The sequence below is a fragment of the Pelophylax lessonae genome, assembly GCF_965119305.1.
Source record: "Pelophylax lessonae genome assembly, chromosome: 2".
NCBI lineage: Eukaryota > Metazoa > Chordata > Amphibia > Anura > Ranidae > Pelophylax > Pelophylax lessonae.
In genome coordinates, this window is record NC_138769.1 from 177,758,231 (window position 1) to 177,774,697 (window position 16,467).

The 16,467-nt window shown below is 45.7% G+C and overlaps 1 protein-coding gene across 1 annotated transcript in view; it reads left to right on the forward strand.

Moving 5' to 3' along the window:
• The window catches only part of POLA1 (DNA polymerase alpha 1, catalytic subunit), a 1,022,539-nt gene that overhangs the window by 653,755 nt on the left and 352,317 nt on the right, over positions 1–16,467 (forward strand). Inside the window, exon 34 of the mRNA XM_082247055.1 lies at positions 15,221–15,352. Within this exon, the coding sequence (XP_082103181.1) occupies positions 15,221–15,352 (132 nt within the window). The remainder of the gene's footprint in view (positions 1–15,220; positions 15,353–16,467) is intronic.

The window sequence follows — 16,467 nt, forward strand, 5'->3', positions numbered from 1 at the left end:
ATCAATGCATCTCTTACATGTGTCTAAGATGGCCACTCTGCCCCTTAACCCTTGTCATTACTCCTGGGTGGAGCCAACCTTAAAGTAACAGTACATGTGAAACCCTTCAGGTATAACAAACTCACTGAAAAAATCGTCTGCAAAGCTGTCCGGTTCTGATTAAATCAGACAGTGCCACGGCAGTGGCTTACGTCAATCATCAAGGGGCCACCAAGAGTGTTCTTGCGGCCCGGTAGGTGGCTGAGATCCTAAAATAGGCAAAAAACTTTGTTCCAGCCGCCGTCCCCGTGTATATCCCCAGAGTGGAAAATTGGCAGGCGGGTTACTTGAGTCATCAGGTGTTGGATCGGGGGTGGGGGGGAAATGGTCCCTTCACCTGGAGGTGTTAAACTTGCTGTGTCTAGTGGGGAACACCTGATGTGGACCTGTTAGCCTCTCAGCTCAACAAGAAAGTATAGAGGTTTGTGGCTAGGTCTCGGGATCCTCTGGCCGACGCCACAGAAGCACTGGTGTCTCCTTGGGGTCAGTATCGGCTGATCTATGCATTTCCTCTGCTAAAACTTCTGCCGAGGCTTCTGCGCAGAAAAGAGGTGGAAGGGATTCCAGTTGTTCTAGTGGCTCCAGACTGGCCTCGCTGGTCTTGGTACTCCAATCTGGTAAATTTGGTCGCCGATGTTCCTTGGAGACTTCCTCAGGGAAGATCTGCTGTCCTCAAGGGCCAATCTTCCATCCTGCTTTACAGTCGCTGGCTTTAACTCCATGGCTGTTGAAGGCCAGGTATTGAAGGGTAGGGGTAGTTCTGACTTAGTGATTCCTACACTGTTGAAGGCTAGGAGATCTACCTCTAGCAAGATTTATCGTCGTACATAGAAAATGTATATCGCATGGGGTGAATTGATTAAGGTGCATCCACGCTCATTTTCAGTGGCTAGAATATTGGCCTCCCTCCAGAGAGGGGTTAAGCAGCAGTTGGCCTTGGGTAATATTAAGGGCCAGGTGTTGGCCTTGGCGGCGTTTTTTCAACTTCCATTAGCTACGCATTCTTCGATCCGCACATTTATCCAAGGAGTTCCCCATTTGGCTCCTCCGGTACGGTCCCCGTTACCTCCGTGGGATCTTAACTTGGTACTGTCAGTCCTTCAGAAACCTCCCTTTGAAGACATTAGGGAGATTCTTCTGCTTACACTGTCACAGAAGGTAGCCTTTTTGGTGGCTATTAGCTCTGTTCGCAGAGTGTCTGAATTGGCAGGGCTGTCCTGCCGTTCACCCTATCTGGTGGTTCACAGTGATAAAGTGGTACTTCGATCAAGTCTTTTCTTCCTAAGGTGGTCTCTGATTTCCATTCGAACGAAGACATTGTGCTTCCTTCACTTTGTCCTAAGCCCAAGCATCCTAAAGAAATTGCTTTGCATTCTTTGGATGTGGTTTGGGCAATTAGGTTTTATCTGGCGGCTACTGAGTCTTTCAGGAAATTGGACTCCCTTTTTGTCTTTACAGAAGGACCTCGGAAGGGATTGGCTGCATCTGCTGCGACCATATCCAGATGGATCAGGCAGACTGTGGTACTGGCTTATTCACTTAAGGGTCAGGCTCCACCTTCCTCTGTGAAGCCGCATTCTACTAGGGCGCTGAGTGCTTCTAGGGCTTTTTGCCATCAGGTCAGTAATACAAGTTTGCAAGGTGGCAACTTGATTGTCTATGCACGCATTCTCAAAATTCTAATAGATGTGTTGGCATCCTTGGCTGCTTCCTTTGGCCGCAAGGTTTTGCAGACTGCTGTTTGAGAGAATTTAGTTTCTTTGAGGGTGTATGTTGTTTCTAGGTGAGCTCCAGTTGTTCCTGGTTGAGTTCCATGTTACCTGGTTGGCTAAGTTTAGCCTTTGGGAATTACGTTCCTTTCTGCGTTTTCCCACCCCTCCATGTTAATACTGCTTTATGACGTCCCAATTGTTAAGAAGAATATGGAGCTGCGACTTTCAATGAACGATAGAGAAAACTGGATTTTTGACTTACCGTAAAATACTTTTCTCTGAAGTTTATTGACAGACGCAGCACCCGCCCCTTTATAGGAGTTGGGTTTTTTTTTTTCTTCTGACACTGCAACAAAACTGAATGCCTATAGCAGAGTGTGTGGGTGTATACTCCCAAGAACTGCCCCATAGGCGTGTGGTAAAGACTTTTCCTGCCTAGTGTCCTACTCCTGTAGGGGGCAGTATAACGTAATGGTTAAGAAGAATATGGAGCTGCGTCTGTCAATGAACTTCAGAGAAAAGGATTTTACGGTAAGTCAAAAATCAATTTTTTTTTCAACCAGTGGGTTAAACGAAAAAAACTGACTTTATTTCCCTATACAAAGATTTGCGGAGGATGTGGCGATCCTACCCTCTGAGCTATTGTATTCTAACGTCCGGAAGACTTCACTGCTGTCACAATATACTGATTGTTTTCAGGCTTTAGTCAGCAGCGCTGATCAAGCAGGAAAAATTCAACTGGGTGTTTTTTTAGAAAATTAGTAGATAGACTTCTGTACAACCTCTATACGCATACATGGATTGAAATTAGGCTGGTCCCTGCTGAACCGGCCGAACTTCGATCCACATATGGCTGGCCTTCATCTTTTTTGTTACTCAGGCTTAGGCCTTGATGCCAGAGGTCATCTAACCCCTCTGTTAAGTCTTCTGCATGAAGATGTGCCTCCATTTCTGTTAATGGGAACCTCTAGATAGTTCCCAGTTGGTGTTCCGCATTGGCATATGGGTGCTCAAAATATACCCCATTTACCTCTTAGGCTAACCTCTTCGGTATGGCGTCTGCTCCTCAACAAATCCCTTATGTTACAGAAAAATGCTGTGTTCCTACCGAGGTTAAACTGGCTTTCCTGTACCCTGCGTCCCCTTATTCATGTTTTAGTGGAAGCTTGCCTGAGGGAGATTTTCCTCCGCACAATTTCCTGTACCCCCTTCATTTGGTGTGTGTGTGTGTGTTAGACATATGCCGGTTTTCGGTAATTCGATATATCGCTGTATTGCATAGCCACGGTATTGTTATTGTGGCATTTTTAAAATACAGAGTTTCTCTGCTCCTGGGTCTGACTTGTGAATTGATACATTTCAGTGAGCTGGATGACTCATTCACTCACACAGCTAACACCTAACTATAAACAAAAATGATTACATTTGTATCTTTTCCTTCCCTCTGCCAGGGAGAAAGGAAGTTTAACCTCTTAAAGACTGGATCTTTTTCTGACACTTGTTGCTTGCAAGTTAAAATCAGTTTTTTTTTTTTGCTAGAAAAGTACTTAGAACCCCCAAACATTTTATATATTTTTTTAGCAGAGACCCTACAGAAAAAAATGGCGATTGTTGTAATATTTTATGTCACACTGTATTTGCGCAGCAGTCTTTCAAACGCAATTAATAGACTTTAATGAATAAAAAAAAAAAAAACGTAACAGTAAAGTTATCCCAATTTTTTTTTTGTTACACAGAGAATCGTGAGAGAATCGTGATCTTTATTCCAAGCTAAAAAATCGTGATTCTCATTTTGGCCAGAATCGTGCAGCTCTAATATATATATATATATATATATATATATATATATATATATATATATACACACACGCATAGCAGCCCACATTACATTATTATATAGCCATCAAGCAGTGTCTGGCCTACCTGGTGATGACTGGTCCTGGCGCTCGGATCCGATGGCCTGGTCTTTAAAGGGGCGAATCCTTGCGATCCAGAAGTGGTTAAACCTGCAGGAGGACTGGTGTTTTTATCTATTAATGACTTTACTATTGCTTTAGGCCTGGTTCACATGTATGCGGGTTGGTGGTTCACATGTATGCGGGTTGGGGGCCCACATTTGCACAGGCATAGCAGCCCATTGATGTGAATGGGCTTGAGCTGCTATGCCTGCGTTTTCAGCTGAAAAAAGGTGCATGCAGAATTTAAAAAAATGCAGTGGCCATGAAATCCATCCTTCTTTTGCACCATGCGACTTACCTGCCGTTGCTGCACACGCAAACTGTTTTTAAATGCCGTGCCCACGTATACAAAAAATGCAGAAAGCTTGCCAGAGCAGGAACTGCAGGTTAGTCGCATGGTGCAAAAGCAGGATGGATTTCAAGGCCACTGAATTTTAAAAAAATGCTGCATGCACCTTTTTTCTGCGGAAAATGAGGGCATAGCAGCCCGTTCAAATCAATGGGCTGCTATGCCTGTGCAAATGTGGGCCGCCAACCCGCATACATGTGAACCGCCAACCCGCATAAATGTGAACCACCAACCCGCATACATGTGAACCAGGCCTAAAGCAATAGTAAAGTAATTTATAAACAACACCTCCTTCAGGTTTAACCACTTCTTGACCACAAGGATTTGCCCTCTTAATGACCAGGCCATCGGATCGGAGCCGAGCGCCAGGACCAGTTATCACCAGTTTGGCCAGACACTGCTTGATGACCTATTTTAGGCCTGGTTCACAGAGTCTGTACTGACTGACTATATAATAATGTGCATAAGTGAACCAAAGCCCCTAAATTCAGCAATGAAATTCAAGTGAGGTAGAAATTTAATAGTTTAAATTTAATAATAGAATACCGTGATAATATCGTATACCGTGGCAAAACCTTAATCAATTAATCGCAGCATGAAAATCTGATACCGTCACAAGCCTAGTGTGTGTGTATGTATGATATATATATATATATATATATATATATATTGATATATATATATATATATTGATATATATATATTGATATATATATATATATATATATATATATATATATATATATATACACATATATAGATATATACAGTATCTCCCAAAAGTGAGTACACCCCTCACATTTTTGTAAATGTTATATCTTTTCATGTGACAACACTGAAGAAATGACACTTTGAAACCATGTAAAGTAGTGAGTGTACAGCTTGTATAACAGTGTAAATTTGCTGTCTCTCTCCCCCCACCCCCAAAATAACTCAACACACAGCCATTAATATCTAATCCGCTGGCATCAAAAGTGAATCACCCCTAAGTAAAAATGTCCAAACTGGGCGATCGTCTAGGTGGGGGGGGGGGGGATTTCCCTGGTAGGAGGGCTCCTGCCATGGCCCCTCCTTGCTTTGTGTCTTTCCTGTGCCCAGGGATCCCTCCTGGGTCCCTGGGAGCCATGCAGGGCTGCTATTTTGTTGTTGCCCATTTTTTGTATCGGCTGGCGGCCATGTTTGTGTAGCCGCGGTGGCCATTTTGCATAAGTTCGGCATTGACATGAATGGCAACCATTACTGTGGAGCCTTCTGGGTGGCCACTTTTGGCTGTGGGAGCCCCTCTTTATCCCCTGGTTCTGACTCCTTGGCCTCTCTGCTTCCTGGACACCGCACGTGGAGTGCTTTAACCCTGGTTCTGCCGGTGACTGCCTGGTGGGGTTCCCTCCCTGCTGCAGGGTCAGGGGGGTGCTCTGTGGCTTATGATTGGGTGGTGTTACCAGCACAGTGGGGGTGTCCCTTGGCAGTGTCTTTTTGCACTTTTGTGGGGTACCCTTAGTCCTCATGGAATCTTTGGAGCATATTTTCCCACCTGACCCCCTCTCGGAGCTTGCGTTGCTGTCTGGGTCCCAACCATATATTGATGCACTGACGGTGGTCCTAGAGTCCTTTGTGTCCCAGATGGAGGTGGCCTTTGGGCAGCGGGGTAGTAAGAAGTGCCCCCCGAACTTCTCCTGCTTCATCTGTCCTTTTAGATTCTGAATCTGATCTAGCCTCTGCAGACGGGGCTCACCCTGAGGTGTCTGCGGCCTTGCACCCTGAGTTCTCAGATAGCGAGGGTGATTTCTTCACTCCTTTAGCCGCGCACGAAAGACGCTGGTAGACACACTGATTGTGTCTATGCGTGAAACTTTAAAAATGCAGGGCGTAGCTGAAGCTGCAGCGGAAGCACCTTTTGGTGTTTGTTTCCTTCCCATTTTGACAGATTTGTCGCAAAAGAGTGGGAACGTCCAATACACCCCTTTGAAGAGTCCCTCCTTAAGAATTGGCCTGTTCCACCGGTGGTGGATCCCCCTGGTAGGATGATTAAGGTAACCATGATTCCGGTAGAAGGATTGCCGGCTTTTAAGGATCTGGCTGACAGAAAAGCGGAGGCTGTGGCCCGCATGTTTGCTGGCTCGGCACTCGGACCAGTCTTCACCAGTGCCCTGGTGTCACAAACTCTGACTGAGTGGGCTAAGCTTTTACACTGTGACCTGGAGGGTCCCCCCTGCCTTTGCGGAGCTGGTGGACCAGTTGGTCCAGGGGCTGCAGTTTATCTGTGATGCCTCTTTTGATGCCGCTCCCCTGATTTCTGGATTGTCTCTTTCGGCAGTGGTCCTTAGGCGTGTTTTGTGGCTCAAATGTTGGTCTGCGTACCAGACCGCTAAAAAAAAAACCCTTAATTGATCTTCCTTTTCAAGGAGTTTTCCTGTTTGGAGCTACCCTGGATGACCTCATTAAGAGTCTCACAGAGGGAGGAGTGCAGCTTTCTTCCGCAGGCTAGTAATGGTAAGGAACCTCGTTGCAGAAGTGGCCCGTCCTTTTTGGCTCACCTGAAGTTTTTTCGTCCCTCAGCATTGGCTGACAAGGGTTCAAATCCCTTCGAGGCCTCTTCGGGAGGATCCAAGCGACCTTGGTCTGGCAAAGCTCCTTCTGCATAAAGGTGCGCCCTCATCCGTGCCTGGGAGATGTCTTTTCTGGTTTCTGGACCCGTGGACCTCCTTGGTGCAAGACAAGTGGGTCCATAAAGTGATACGGTCTGGCTACAAGATTGAGTTCCATTCTTACCCTCCAGAGAGGTTCTTTCCTTCAAATGTGCTCCTGTCCCCGGACCGCTTGCAAGCCCTCTTCGGGCGGTGCAAGACCCGTTGCTTGAAGGGGCAATTGTTCCGGTTCCAACTCCAGAACGTTTTCAGGGGTTTTATTCAAACCTGTTCACGGTCCCCAAGAAAGAAGGCAAGGTGTGTCCAATTCTGGATCTCAAGGCCCTGAACTGCTTTGTGCTGGTACAGAAGTTCAGAATGAAGTCTATTCACACGGTGTTGGCACCCTTGCATCAGGGGGATTTCCTTGCCTCTATTGACATAAAGGACGCTTACTTACACATTCCAATATGTGTCTGTCACCAACGCTTCATACGCTTTGCCGTGGAAGGTGTTGGCCCCGGTGCTGGCATTGTTAGGTCAGTGAGGGATCACAGTGCTGGGCTAACTGGACGACCTTCTCTTGCGATTAGAATCTCCTACTGCTCTTATGGACAACGTGGACATCACTAAACGGACTTTGAGGGAGTTCAGCGGGCTTCTGAAATCTGAAGTCTGCTCTGGTTCCTTCCACAAAACTGGACTATCTGGGTCTGATTCTGTACTCAGCTCTACCCAGAGTGTTCCTTCCTCTGGACAAACTCCAGAAGTTGCATGCTGCAATTAATCTTTTGCTGTCCAGCAGGTTGTCATCCCTCCAGACTTTAATGAGGGTGCTGATGGGTTCAACCTTCGAGGCGGTCCCGTTTGCACAGTTCCATACGAGGTCCCGGCAAAGGGAGATCTTGGCCAAATAGGACAATTGTCCGAAGTCTCTGGGCAATCAAATCCAGCTGAGCCGAAAAACAAAATGGTCTCTGATCTGGTGGCTTCGCTCTCCATCTCTTTTCCAGGGCAAATCTTTTCTCCCATGTATTGGACAGTGGCCACAGCGGATGCCAGTCTGTCCGGGTAGGGAGGTGTCCTGGATCGGAACTACGCTCAGGAAGCTTGGACACTGGAAGCGTCCAGACTTCTGATCGATGTCCTGGAACTCCGAGTGATCAGGCTGTGCCTGAATCACTGGATGGATCGCCTACAGGGGTGTCCCGTGTGAATACAATGAGACAATGCCACGGCCGTGGCTTATGTCAATCACCAGGATGGAACAAGACGTGTATTGGCAGCTCTGGGGGTTGTCGGCACTCTTTGGGGGGCAGAACGTTTAGTTCCGGCCCTCTCCTCCCTAAACATTCCAGGGGTGGAAAATTGGCAGACGGGTTATCTCAGTCGGCAGGCATTGGACCAAGGAGAGTGGTCTCCATCTGAAAGTGTTTCATCAGCTGTGTCTCCGGTGGGGCACCCCCAAGGTGGATCTGTTGGCATCTCGGCTAAACAGGAAGGTGCACAGGTTTGTGGCGCGGTCACGGGATCCATTAGCGGACGCCACAAACGTGCTGGTTGCCCCCCCTGAGGCCAGTGTCTTCTGATTTACGCCTTCTCTCCTCTCAAGCTTCTCCTGAGATTCTTGCGCAGGATCGAGTTAGAAGGAATTCTAGTCATTCCAGCCACCCCGGATTGGCCTCACTGGTCTTGGTACGCCGACCTGGTGCTGCTGGTCACCAACGCCCCTTGAAGATTACCTCCCAGGGAGGATCTCCTGTCCCAAGGGCCAATCTTCCATCCTGCTTTACAGTCGATTGCTTTGACGGCTTGGCTGTTGAAAGCCAGGTGCTGAAGGATAGAGGTTTGTCTGGGTTGGCGATTCCTACACTACTGAAAGCTAGGAAACCTACCATCGTACGTGGAAAGCGTACATTTTGTGGTGTGAGTCGCTTGGTGTTCACCCTGACTTTTTTTTGTGGCTGGGGTCTTTGACCTTCCTTCAACGGGGGTTGAGCAGAAATTAGCCTTTAGTACCATTAAGGGCCAGGTGTCTTGGCGGTCTTCTTTCAATGATCCTTGTCTACGCAAACCCTGGTGCGTACTTTTATTGAGGGGGTTCGACATTTGACTCCACCAGTGCTGTCCCCACTACCGCCTTGGGATCTCAACTTGGTGCTTTCGGCTCTTCAGAAGCCTCCCTTTGAAAATATTCGGTAGAGTCCCCTGCTTACGTTATACCAGAAGGTGGCCTTTTCTTTACAGTCGCTGGTTTTAATGGCTTCGCTATTGAAAGCCAGGTACTGAGGGATAGAGGTCTGTCTGAATCAGTGATCCCTACTATTGGTGAAGGCGAGGAAGTTGTCATCCAGCAAGATATACCATCATACGTGGAAAGCGTACATTTCTTGGTGAGTGTGGGTTGGCGTTCATCGGTTGTCTGTGCATACCTTCACAAAATTCTATAAGGTAGATACTTTGGCATCTGCAGATGCTTCTTTTGGCTGCAAGGTTTTGCAGGCTGCTGTTTAAGAGGCTGTTCCCTCTTGAGGGATGTTTTTTCTTTAAGCCTTTTCAGACGGGCCTCCTGTGACCCGGTTAAGGCACCTGTGTCCGTTTTTAAGGACTCTTTTGTCTACCGTGGATTATTTTCCCCACCCCTCACTTTCCTTTTGGCACTACTTTTGGACGTTCCACTAGTTATGATTGATGGAGCGATGTGTCAGTCAATGAACAAAAGAGAAATTGGGATTTTTCTACTTACCGTAAAATCCATTTGAGTTTGCCGGACACAGCACCCACCCCTCTATAGAGTTCTGATACTAATGCTGCTTGCTACTAAACGTATTACCTAGAGCAGAGTGGGGTTATGTTTACCAGCTGAGGACCTTTGGCATTGCCAGTAGTGTGTTGTTCTGCCTAGTCGTACTCCTGGAGGAGGCAATGTAGCACTCTAATCATGTTTTATGGAGCGCTGTGTCCGTCAAACTCCGAGAAATGGATTTAACGGGAATTGCAAAAATCCAATTTTTTGGCCTAAAAGAAAAAGGCTATTGATCAGCTTTCTTAATTTCCCGCCAGACAGGCGTGAGTAGAGGAGAGCTGATCGGCGGCTCTCCTGACAGGGGGGTCTGTGCTGGTAATCGGAGCATTGATTACCAGTGCAGACCCTTGATGATGCCACTAGAGCCCCCAGGGATTGCCCACCCATGGCCACCTGGCATTGTCCACCCATGGCCACCAGGGATGCCAATCAGTGCTCAGGGAGCCTGTCAGTGCCCTCCTCATCAGTGCTGCCCATCATTGCCATCTATCAGTGCCGCCCACCAGTGCCCATCATTACCATCTATCAGTGCTGCCTATCAGTGCCCATTAGTGCCTCATCAGTGCCACCCCATCAGTGCTTGTAAGTGCGGGATAAATTGGTGCTCATCAGTGCAGGGAAAAACATATTTATTAACAAAATTTTATAACAAACAACGTTTTTTTTTTTTTTAAACGTTTCGATCTTTTTATTTGTTTAGCAAATACAGAAAACCTTGTGGTGATCAAATACCACCAAAAGAGAGCAGGAGTTGTGGTAAAAAAAATGACATAAATTGGTTTAGGTACAGTGCTGCATGATCGCGCAATTGTCATCAACAGCACTAAAAGCTGAAAATTGGCCTGGGCAGGAAGGGGGTGAAAGTGATCTGTATTGAAGTGGTTAAAGTGGTCCCTTACCATATGGGAAAGGACAAAGCCTGAAACTGAAGTTCTATCATTAGAGAATGTTATTAACCACTTCCAGTCCATCCACTGCATATATACTGTGGCAGGGCATCCCGGCTGCGCAAAATCTTGTACTTGTACGTGATTTTGTGCACTGGTTCTCGGGGGCGCCACTTCTGCTGTGATTAGACACAGCGGGAGCAAATCAAGGGGTCTGCGATCGTGCAGGAAAATGATAGAACAGCGGTCTGCCTTTTTAAACATGGTAGATCTCTGTTCTGTCACAGAGGAAGAGAGAGATCTTGTGTTTCAGCTAAGCTAAGCTGAAACACAGATGTCTCTTTTCCTCTAGTATATCCAGTGCCCACATAGAAAGCACTACCTAGGAGCACACTAAACCCCTTGATCACCCCTATTTGTTAACCCCTTTCCTGCCAGTGTAATTTTTTTTTTTTTTTTTTTTTTTTAGCACTGATCACTGTATTGGTGTCACTGGTCCCCAAAAAGTGCCACCTAGTCTCAAGTTTGTACACCGCAATGTCACAGTCCAGCTAAAAATCTCTGATCTCTGCCATTACTAGTAAAAACAGTAAAGAAAAAAAAAAGCTCATAAATGTATCCCATAGTTTGTACACACTATAACTTTTGCGCAAACCAATCAAAATACACTTTAGGATTTTTCTTACCAAAAATATGTGGAAGAATACATATTGGCCTAAATTGATGAAAAAAATGCAAATTTTTTATAAAAATTTTTTATTGGAAATGTTTTTTAGCGGAAAGTAAAAAATATATTCTCTATTGTTCATCGACAGACGCAGCTCCATCTAGTCAGACTATAGGGTTATGCTCTTATCAGGAATATTCACTAGGCAGGAAAAAAGCTTAACCACACCTATGGGGGCTTTCCCTGCAGGCATAACCCCACACACCCCGCTATCATCAAACAGTTTGTTTCTGCCTAGTTTAGGGAATAGGAACTAGCTTTCTGCTAGGACTTCGGTCTTCACTATTATAGGAAAATTTGTTTGTTTGATTTTTTTTTTTAATTTTCACGTGGCACCTGATATTATCTGTTCTTCAAAAGCCTTCTTTTGAGAACATTCGGGAGATTTCTCTGCTTAAGTTGTTTCAGAAGGTTGCCTTCTTGGTGGCTATCACTTCCGCTCACAGAGTATCTGAACTGGCGGCGTTGTCCTGACGCTCACCTTATCTGGTGATACACAGGGATAACGGGGTACTTCGACCTAATCAATCGTTTCTTAAGTTTGTTTCTGATTTTAATCTGAATGAAGACATTGTGTTGCCTTCACTCTGCCCTAAGCCCAGACATTCTAAGGAGTTTGTGTTGCACTCTTTGGATGTGGTTCGGGCGATCAGGGTCTATCTGGAGACCCCTGAGTCTCTTAGAAAATCAGACGCTCTTTTTATCCTTACCGAAGGATCACGTAAGGGATTGGCTGCGTCTGCAGCGATCATATCCCGATGGATCAGGCAGATGGTAGTTTAGGCTTATTCACTGAAGGGTCAGGTTCCTCCTTTCCCTGGTAAAGGCACATTCTATGAGAGCGCTGAGTGCCTCTTGGGCTTTTCGTCATCAGGCGTCGGTGCTGCAAGTATTCAAGGCGGCAACTTGCTCGTCTGTGCATACATTTATGAAATTCTACAAAGTAGAATGCTGTTTAAAGGGAACTGTTTTTTTTGTTTCTCTTTGAGGGTGTATTGTGTTTTCAGGTTGAGCTCCAGTTGTTCCTGGTTGAGCTCCATGTTAACTGGTTGGCTAAGTTTAGCCTTTTTTGCAGTTAAGTTTCCGTTTGCGTTGTCTTTCCACCCTCATGTATATACTGCTTTGGGACATCCCTATAGTCTCTGACTAGATGAAGCTGTGTCTGTCGATGAGCGATAGAGAAAACTGGATTTTGTAAGAATTTATCGTAAAATCCTTTTCTCTGAAGTTCGACAGATGCACCACCTGCCCCTCTACTTCTGAGTGAATGATTGTTTTTTTCTATTCTAAACACTGCTTGCAACTAAATTGTTTGATGATAGCAGGATGTGTAAGGTTATGCCTGCAGGGACAGCACCCATAGGTGTGTTTAAAGCAGAGTTCCACCCATTTTTAATAGGTTGGATTACACAGATGTATGTAATCCCCTTTAAAACGACTTTTACCAATGGAAACTTTTTTTTTTTTGCTAGAAAATACCTTAATTTCTGCTTTATTCCTCCTCTCCTCACTTCCGGGTCCGATCGGCGATGACGTCATTCGGCGATTCGCAGTGTGTGCTGGGATGTATTCCATTCCAGAAATCTCGCAGGAGCTGAGCTGTACTGAGCCGTGCCTGCCCCGCCTCCACCCCACCTCCTCTCAGTGAGTTGTACTGTATGCATTGTATTCAGGCCGTTCTCTGCCCCGCCCCACCTCCTCTCAGTGAGTTGTACTGTATGCATTGTATTCAGGCCGTTCTCTGCCCCGCCTCCGCCCCGCCTCCTCTCAGTGAGCGAGGACTGAAAGCGTTATATCCTTACTGAGCTCACTGAGAGGAGGCGGGGCGAAGGCGGGGCAGAGCACGTCCTGAATACAATGCATAGAGTACAACTCACTGAGAGGAGGCGGGGCAGGCACGGCTCAGTACAGCTCAGCTCCTGCGAGATTTCTGGAATGGAATACATCCCAGCACACACTGCGAATCGCCGAATGACATCATCGCCGATCGGACCCGGAAGTGAGGAGAGGAGGAATAAAGCAGAAATTAAGGCATTTACTAGCAAAAAAATAAAGTTTCCATTGGTAAGTCGTTTTAACCGCTTGCCGACCGCCGCACGACTATATACTGCGGCGGTCAGCCCCTCGCAGGCAGAGTGACGTAGCGGTACGTCACTAGCCTGGGAGGGTCTGGGGAGCGAGCGCGCGCCGCCGGCGGCGCGGTCACGGACCCCCTCCCCCGCGCGTGTGACCGGCGGACCCGATGTACGCCGGCCACTCTGCGATCGGCGGGGGAGAGGGAGAAAGTCAGGCAGCTTGTGTAAACAAGCTGCCTGTCATTCTCCTCGCTGTAAAGACACTGATCACACGGATCTAGTATGTAGATCCGTTGATCAGTGTCCTTACAGCTCAAGCCACAGCCAATCACAGTAGAAAGCACGCCCCTAGGGACACACACAGCCCCTCCCTCCCAAATAAAGTTAACCCCTTCACTACCAGTGTATTTTTACAGTAACAGTGCATATGTATAGCACTGATTACTGTAGAAATGTCACTGGTAACCCCAAAAGTGTCGAAAATGTCAGTCAAGGGTCCGATCTGTCCGCCCCAATGTCTCAGTACCGCAAAAAAATCGCAGATCGCCGCCATTACGCGTTAAAAAAAAACCAACAAAAATGACCGAAATCTTTCCCTTTGTTAGTAAACGCGATAACTTTTGCGCAAACCAATAAAAATACGCTTTTTGCGATTTTTTTTTTTTTTTTTTTTTTTTTACCAAACATAGGTAGCATAAAACAAATTGTCCGAAAATGTTAAAAAATTTTGATTTTTACATTTTTTTTGGGGGGGGAATTTCATATAAAAAAATGTGAAAAATATTGTTATTTTTGCAAAATTGACGCTCTTTTTTTGTTTATAGCGCGTGATCAAAAAATCGCACAGGTGATCAAATACCACCAAAAGAAAGCTCTGTTTGTGGGAAAAAAATACCCCCTGGTCGTTTAGCAGCCAAATCCTCCGGGGCTTAAGTGGTTAAAGGGGATTACATAGATCTAAAGTTACGAAAATGGGTGGAACTCCACTTTAAGCTTTTTTCCTGCCTAGTGCCTATTCCTGATAGAATAATTCTATAGTCGCTTACTAGGTGGAGCTGCGTCTGTCGATCTTCAGAGAAAAAGATTTTATGGTAAGTTCTTGCAAAAATATTTTTTTTTTCTTTTTTCAAAATTGTTTTTTTTTTTTTTTTGTTGTTTATAGCGGAAAAATAAATACCACAGAGGTGATCAAATACCACCAAAATAAGCTCTGTGGGTAAAAAATACATCAATTTTATTTGGGTGCTGCGTCGCATGACCTCGCAATTGTCAGTTAAAGCAACGCAGTGCGGTATCGCAAAAAATGGCCTGGTCATTAAGGGGGTAAAACCTTCTGGAGTTGAAGTGGTTAAAGTGATTGTAAAGTCTCATTTTTTTCCCAATAAAAATAACAAACATGTTATACTTACCTGCTCTGTTGCAGTGGTTTTGCACAGAGCAGCCCAGATTCTCCTCTTCTCTGGGTCCCTCTTCTGTTATCCTTGCCCCTCCCTCTTGTTCAGTGCCCCCACAGCAAGCAGCTTAAGCTGGGGGGATGGGGTTGTCAGAGATTTGTGCTAAGATAGGTGTTTTCAGCAGTGGGCGGATTTATACTGAGAGGAGGGGGGATTTATGCTTGGGGGATAAGCATGCAAATTAATGCTCAGCGCTTTTGTGGGGAGATTTTGGCTGACACACAATGCTCATACATCCTGCGGTGGGTGGGGGCAGTCTGGCATGTTCGCCCTGGGCTCTAGTGGACCTTGTCCCGGCATGTGCCCCTTTCTCAAATATCTTGCTAAAAGGGGTATACACAGGAGAGAAGGAATGGAGAGTGCCAGCAGGGGACCCCAGAGAGAAGGTTAGAGACCACTCTGTTTGATACCATTGCACAGAGCATGCAAGTACAAACCTCGTTTTAGGAAACAAAAATGTACTTTACAATCACTTTAACCAGTGCCTACCCAGAACTACAACAATTTTAGGTGTAATGTGTCTCAGGTTTCTTATTTTTACTGTGATATTTTAGTGTATTTAATAAGTGTTGTTTTATTTCTGTTGCAGGGACTTCAAATAGAACCTAGCTTGTTCCGATGCAGTAAACCAGAATGCAGTTCTTCGCCTTTGGAGTACCCAACGCTGATCAGCAATAAGCTTCTCTTGGACATAAGACGGCATTTAAAAAAGTACTACAGTGTAAGTGATGCGCATTCCATTTGGTACTGAGTTAGCTGCAGGGTACTATCCAGGTCCAGGCTTTGTTCAATAACCTATGGCAACCAGATCCTAAAGCCCTTTTCAGGGGTATGCCCACAGGGATGGGCAAAGCCTGGACTTCGAATGGGACCAGCAACTTGGATGATATAGGACAGGGTTTCTTACAATGCTGTACATGTCTTGTTGGATCTGTAGTGCTTATAGATTGAATTCCTTTTGTCCTAAAAGACACACCACAGTGCTAAGCACACAAGCAGTTCTGAAAGCACAGCTTAAGGGGTTAGCTACAGTTTCAGTGTTTCTATCCCCAGCTTATATTGTCTCGCTTTATTTTTATTATTAGGGTAACTTTGACATTGCTTTACATGTTACATTTTTAAGTCTTTTCTTACACCACACTACCGGAAGTTCCCCTCTGGCTATTGACACAGTGCCTTTTGACCACCTTCTTCAACCAAAAACGCAAGCTGATCATTTTGTTGCCTGATACCTCAGGAACTCAAAGGTTGGGTTCTCATGATTCTTTCACACTGGACACACTGAACCCCCTCAATCTGCATCCTAAGTGCCCCACAAGGAATGATGCTTACTTAGAAATTGTGGAATACAGGTGCTTGAGAGTGGGAGTACATGGAACAAATAGTTTTCCAAAAGCAAGCCCTGAGAAAATTCCAAGTAACATTTCAAAGCCATTGTTTCTAATTTTTAGGGACTCGTTAAGGACTAGAATAATTGGATTTCTCTTTTGTTCATTGACGGACACAGCTCCTGATGATTCTTCTTAACCATCGGTTATACTGCCCCCTACAGAAGTAGACCACTAGGCAGGAAAAAGCTTGACTTTGCCTATGGGCAGTCTCAGGGGGTATACACCCACTCTCAGCTATAGCACTCTATAGTTTTTGACTGCATAGTCAGGAGTAAGGACCTAGTTCCTTGCTGGGATCTCTGGTCCTGGCAATTTTTTCATTTTAAAGATTTTGTTCCTCTTTATTATTTTGTTCCTGTGAGAACTACAATCACGTGCCGGACTGGGTGAAGAAATTGATAAAATAGGTCCTTGGGAGTCCCCCTATTCTAGCCAGCGTGTGCAG